This window comes from Hipposideros armiger, unplaced genomic scaffold (assembly GCF_001890085.2).
Source record: "Hipposideros armiger isolate ML-2016 unplaced genomic scaffold, ASM189008v1 scaffold_42, whole genome shotgun sequence".
Taxonomy (NCBI): domain Eukaryota; kingdom Metazoa; phylum Chordata; class Mammalia; order Chiroptera; family Hipposideridae; genus Hipposideros; species Hipposideros armiger.
In genome coordinates this window covers 646,125-652,859 of record NW_017731392.1, presented here as the reverse complement: position 1 = coordinate 652,859, position 6,735 = coordinate 646,125, and the positions used below count along the sequence as shown (strand labels likewise).

At 39.1% G+C, this 6,735-nt stretch overlaps 1 protein-coding gene across 1 annotated transcript in view; it reads right to left on the bottom strand.

The window, feature by feature from the left end:
- Nucleotides 1–6,735, bottom strand: part of RPP30 (ribonuclease P/MRP subunit p30) — a 33,823-nt gene that overhangs the window by 8,449 nt on the left and 18,639 nt on the right. The window contains exons 5-6 of the mRNA XM_019638999.1: nt 3,595–3,711; nt 3,017–3,046 (exon numbers count right to left, since the gene is read on the bottom strand). Of these exons, the coding sequence (XP_019494544.1) occupies nt 3,017–3,046; nt 3,595–3,711 (147 nt within the window). The remainder of the gene's footprint in view (nt 1–3,016; nt 3,047–3,594; nt 3,712–6,735) is intronic.

Below are 6,735 nucleotides of genomic sequence, written 5' to 3'. Positions count from 1 at the left end.
CACCTGCCATATCCGCATCTCCCATAATTACTTTTATTACTATCTTGTGTCTTCTTCCAGAGTTTCTTCATACAAATATAAGCAAATATGAATATATACATGATATTACTTTTCCTCTTTTTCACCCAAAAGGTAGCCTGCTACATTTCTTGACTGACTTGACTGGTTTTCCATGTCAGCTCATAACTTCTGCATTGTTTTATTCCTGCACGCTAGTCCACTGTAGAGGCATGGCATGGATTTAACCAAGCCTCTACTGATAGACTTTGGGTTGTTTCAATATACCTGTAAAATAAACACTAAAGTGGGATTGCTGAGGGTTATGGGTTGAATTGCGTCTCTGCATAAAAGGTATATTGAAGTCCTAACCCTCAGTACCTCAGAATGTGACATTTGAAAATAGGGTCATTGTAGATGAGATTAGTTAAAATGAGGTCATACTGGACTAGGGTGGACCCCTGATCCGATATGACTGTGCCCTCATAAGATGATGGCCATATGAAGACACAGGGACAGTAAGAACACACTGGGAAGAGAAAAGCAGAGATGGGAGTAATGCAGAAGAATGCAGAAGCAAGCCAGGGACCATGAAAGACTGCCAGCAAACCACCGAAGGCTAGGCAGAGGCCGAGGACTCCCCTATAGGTTTCAGAGGGAGCGTGGCCCTGCTGACATCTTGATTTCAGACTTCTAACTTCCAGAACTCTGAGACAATAAATTTATGTTTAATTAAACCACCCAGTTTATGGTATTCCATTATGGCAGCCTCAGGAAACCAATACACTAGGTCAGAGGGTAAAGCATTTGTAACTTGGATAGTTGTTGCCCAATTACCATTCCCCTACAGAGACTGTTCCAATTTACACTGCTACAATCAGTATATGAGAATGCCTGCTTTCCTACAGCATTACAACAGTGCATCATTAAGCGACTAGGTTTGTGCCAATCAGATAGGTGATTTTTAATGTGAATTTATCTTATAATGAATTTAAGCATCTTTTCATATGTTGAAGGGCTATTTGTATTTCCTTTCCTGTGAAATATCTTTTTCATATTCTTAATACATTTGTTTGGATTGTTCATCTTTTTTTTTTTTTGTCAATCTCTAGGCGCTCTTTATCTATTAAAGAGATTAACTTTTTGTCTATCAGTGAAAATATTTTCACCATTTTGTCATTAGTCTTTTAGCTTTGTTTCTGGTGCGGTTTTTTGTTTTGTTTAGTTTTTTTAACCACACAGAAATTTTTGATGCTGGCAAGTTTGCTGGCACTGGTTCAATAAAGTACTTAACATATTTGGGTTCACAATATGTGATGAAAAATGAAGTTTACAGAGCACTGATACCCCACCAAGTATAAATGGCACGATTCCTGGAACAACCTTGCTGCTTCAGACACTCACTACTTAGTGGCCATCTGTCAGTGGGGACTAACTGGAGAATGAAGATAGAAATGGATGAGGGTTAAAGGAAGTGCTGAGGGGAAAACATCAGAAAGAGAGCGAAAAACATACAATCACTGAAAATAACTCAATAAACTTGAAGTCATTGCTGAATGGCAACAGCACTGAGAAAACCAACGGGAAAGTAAAGGTATGTGCTGCTTAAAAAATATTATTTTCAAAACCTGAATTGATAAAGATTACGTTTTAAAGTATCGAATTATCCTGTGCTTAATAAAGAGCTTTTCTGTACAGTAATTTTCAATAGCATTTCCTAGTGAGAGACGACAGCGGATCAGAATCAAAGCTTGAGTACAAACCCCAAGTCATCCCTCTGAACGAGAAGTGCATCTGTGTGAGTCACAAACTACCTGAGGCTCAATTCCATTACCTGAACGCTGGAGGTAACCCACCCTGAAGCTGCTGGGCTACAGCAGGCGTGAATGTGCTAAACGATAAATGATAAATAACTAGAAGTCATTTGATTATCTAAGAAGGGGAGCTGAATTCAATTTTTTAGAAACCCAGCTATCCCACGATTAAGTTGTAAGTCCCAAACAAGTTATTTAAACTCCAGAAGAGGTTTGAAGGAGACTGTAGAGGGAAGTACATAATTAAAATTATGGTGCCCCAAGTATGTGAAGGTAACAAAAGGGATGAGAGCTACAAATTATACAAACGGAGTGCTTTCCTGTGATTAGCTCCTGGGTGCGCCTTCATAATCCCAGCCACCTAGACTGATAATTCTCACATGGTTTCTAGATAAACGACTAATGAATTCTGTATTTTAATATGCCTGCTTCTCACCACCGCAAAAGAGCACAAACCCTGAGGGAAACCAAAGGGAAAGGAAAGATTGTTTCTTCATGTGCCCAATGAAGTAATCCTTATAAAGCCAAATTATCAACCTCTCATAGCCAAAGATAAGTTCATCCTTAAGGCCAAAGGAACAGGCAAGGACCAAGACCTGGATACCTTTTACTGTATGTTTCCAGCTTCCTAGCTTCAAGGAGAACTAGGTGAATAAATTAACAGGGATCTTTCTGCTTCCTGACCAATTCACACTGTAGCCTTACTTCTACATTAGATGAAGACTAAAAATAATCCTGTACAGCTTTTCTCTCCACTCCACCATGTAGTTTCTATTAAATAACATATGTAAAATGTTCACACCAGATTTTTAAAAAAGCAGACACTGTGCTAAATATTGCATATCCCTCTCACTTGTCAAATTGTTACTTTTCAGAATTCTTAAGTTGAAAAATGTGGGAATTAAGCCAAAAATATCCATCAAACAGCAGCAGCTTTCCTGAACTTATAGATGGAGTCGGTATGTGTGTNATATATAACCTTAAAAAGCATTTTGTAACAGTATAAAAAAAATATATGAGCAAAACTTGAAGCCCAAAAGGAATGGAAATAAGTTTTACTCTTCAGCAATTACAATGAACAAATAGTTATAAATGAAAACATGCAATAAACGTTCATTATAATACTATTTTAATTTCTCTCCTAGAAACTTTTCAAGATTTTATAACTTGAAAAGTGAAAGCAAAGTATTTAGTACCAGACTTACCCTTTCTGCAGCACTAGACAGAATTACATTCTACAAAACAAAAAGTGATCAGTATTAATCTTAGATAAATATTAAAAAAACCTAAAGTCTTATAAATAACCAGGAATCACATTTTATCATTTAAAGCATTATAAATACCAACTTCTTTTAAAGATAAGGTAAATAATTCAAGTAAAAGAATTGAAGACTTCATGTCAAACTAAAGACAACTGAATAGGCCTCCCCAACAGATCTTAGAAAAGATGAATTAGTTTTTAAAACTAGTTGAAAAGGTCATATAACCTTAATTGATCTCACTGATGATAATTACTATCTAGACTAGTCTTTTCACAGTGAGTGAAGGGCAAATTCCTTATTGAAAGATAATGGCTTTCAACACATCTTTCCTCCCCTTATGTAATTCTTCCCAAGATATATGTCTTCACTTTAACACTTGCAGAGCTCGTTGAAATGGGAGAATTTATTCCTATATCTTGAGAACTTTCTGCTTTAAGGAAAGGAATCAGTTTGATACTCCAGTGTATTAATAACAATAAACTGCTAGATTTAAAAAACATCCTAAAATTATGGAACCATACCTTTCCTTTGCAGACTTGCATCAAATTGAGAGCATTGGAAATTGTGTACCTTCTCATTGTGGAGTCTTTGATAGCGGGGCTGTAGACAAGTTCAAAGCCCACGCCTCGGTCAATTGCCTTCACAGGAGATAAAGAAAATAAACTGTCAAGGATAAACACACACTGTCCTACTCTGTTTTCACTAAAGTTCCGTCTCACCTCCCTCCTCACCCTGCACTGCCCGCCTCCTGCATGTCAAGGACCAGCCTTAAACAAAGGTGGATCTACGTCCCAATGGCACCATCCACAGGAGAAGATAACAGATCTGTGGGTCTATTTGATCAACAGAGTGTATCTTAGCTGTGGGGAAGCTGACTTTATATAAATAGGAATCATGAAGAGGCCGCGGAGAGCAAGGGCCCAGTGGGGCGGCAGAAGGGCTGTTATTCTATGAACTATCAAAAGGAAAACAGAGATGTGCTCCCTATACTTAGGGTAAACTGTCTGCAAAATAGTAAACCAAGTAATCTGACCCAAGAATGAAGAATGAAAGAAATGAAGAGCTGAAAAATGTTTCAAGAGCGGGAGTGAGAAGGCCTCTCAGGTAAGTCATTTATTGCAAATATGTTGAATTAAGGAATACAGGCAGCCACGGCTGAGTGCTATGCGCCAGGGACTGTGCTAAGAGTCTTATGTACGTATTTAACCCTACAATACATTCATAAGGCACGATGGCAGAGATTGCTAAGAGTCCCCGGTATCTGTTCTCCTCTTATTGTTTACTATAGAGCCCTGATTTTAAGCTGGATGCATGAATGCCCAGAAAAAAAGATGGACGAAGCCTAGGGTCTTGAGGATTTTGCCCAGCTCACCACACAAGCTTGGCCTTTTACATGAGAAAAAAGAAGCTTCTTTCTTATTTAAGGCATTCTTAATAAGTAAGCAGCCACAGGTAAAAAAACAGCCTAAAAGGGGTGGAAATGGGGTTGAAATACATCACTACACTATTCAGCTTCTCTGAGGAGCCACTCAATATCTTCCTCCACTCACAACAGATATGTTCTAAGCTAGCTCGGCATGGGAATGGTGAGCAAAAGCTGACACGGTTCCTCTCTTTTAAGAGCTTATAATTTAGTGGGGGAGCCCATCAAATAATCACACACAAAACAAACTTCAACTGTGATAAGTGCTGTCAAAGAGGAGTTTGGGAGTGGGGGAGGAAAGAATTAAGTAGTCGAATAGTAGCGGGAGGAGCATTTGCAGAGGGAGGGAGGAGAATGTGGAAGGGCTCAGGGTTAGAGGGAGCACAGCAGCACACAGAGAAGGGCATAGGCTGGGGAAGAGAGAATGACAGGGCGCCCCGTGGTGAGAGCAGAGGCTGAAGAGACGGGAAGGGCCACTGTGCAGGCCGTCAGCACTGGTGACAGGGTTAACCTTCCAACAGCAATGGGAAACACCGAAGGATTCCAGCATGGAAGTGATGATCAGACTCGCAGTGGCAGTCACTTGGTTACAGTGGTCTTTCGAATGAACAAAGAAAGATATACAGGCATAGACCAGGTGGGATGGTCCACATCTCTGCCTGGCAAATGAGTTTCTATTGCCCAGAGGATGAGTTGGGGCTGGTCCAGCTGTGACGGCTGGAGGTCCACTCCTGAGTGTGCACAGGGAATGGAGAAACCCATCTTCTTCCAGAGCTGACAGCCCACCTTGATTTAATTCCTTCTCCCTTCCCTTTCTAAACAGGTTTCCTTTCTTCTATCCCCCAATCTCCCCTTTCCTTAACTTTTCTTTCTGTCTTGGGGCTCCTAGATTTTATTTTGAATTTCCCTACATATCTGATATTAGTTTAGTTAGAATTTACATGCTGTTTTCCACACTCTAACCTTCTCCTCTCCCCTTCGCTGGGGATGTGTATTACATTTTTTGTGCCATAGCTAAATGTACACCTCCTTCTCCCTGCCTAGCTCGCACGCTTCTTAAGGGCTCATCATGACACTTCTTTGTAACACACAACTGCCTTTTATACAAAAGTGTTTATATCCCGAGTGAATAAATAATAGCTTAAGGGAAAAAGGTCATGTGCTAATGCTGTTCCCTATAGATAATCCATCATAAAAGAAACCAGGATGAACTGGACAAATTGAAATTCAGAAGACAAACCAAAACATCTCCTTTAGCCCTATTTGCAACTATCCCCTTAGCTATTTCTCTTACCCAAACTACTAGTTAGTCAAAGAGGCTGACATATTTCTTTTCCTCATCCTTCTAGTTGCTGAACTAAAATACAAGCCTGTAAGATGGAGAAGAGGAGAAAGAAAAGATGTGGATGACACACAGAACTAGGTAACTAAGTCTCAAAGTATTCTTGAATCGAAAATTTTAGCCCTCCACCAACGGGGAACAGATAAAAATAAACTCCCTTTTTGGGGGAGGAGCAGGGAGGGAAAAAAGGGACAAAATTATCAGCTTAATTATGTTTTTTTTAAAAAGGTGATTTTGATCTTAGTACATTAATCAAGTCCACTTTAAAATTGCTAAGAAAACTCTGAGACAAAAAAATTAAAGAAATTAAAGATAATATGCTACTGAAGGTTGTGAACATTTCTTTCATAACATCTTATTTGAAATTTTTAGATAGATACAATACAGACTCATTACCTAGGCTCTCGCTTCTAAGACAATTTTAATGTAAATTGCCTTAAGTTAATCAAATGATTGTTCTTAAAAGTCTTTTCATAAAGAATGACAGTGCCTGCGTGATTGGCTTTTGTTCTCATTTCTGACCCAAAGTTCTGGAATAGGCAGACAATTTCTTTACTAATGAGAAATAACAGTCATACCAATGTACAAACTAAGGGCAGGCGTGTGATGCTGGAATCAAGAGATATTGGTGGTAAATTCCAAGAACAAAGCAAAGCTTGAGAGAAGGAAAATGGGGAGTTGATTACTGGGACAATATACAAATCCCCTGTTAATTTCATAAAAATTAGTTCTTTACTGAATTCAAAGGATGACACTCTTGGAGTATCATTATTTAAGATAGGTAATTTGTCATATGAGTCACAAATCAAGTAACTTAAGAAAGCAATAAAAAGTCCCACTAGTGGGCCGGCCGAGTGACACGATGGTTAAGAACTGGCTTGGGATGCCAGAGGGCCC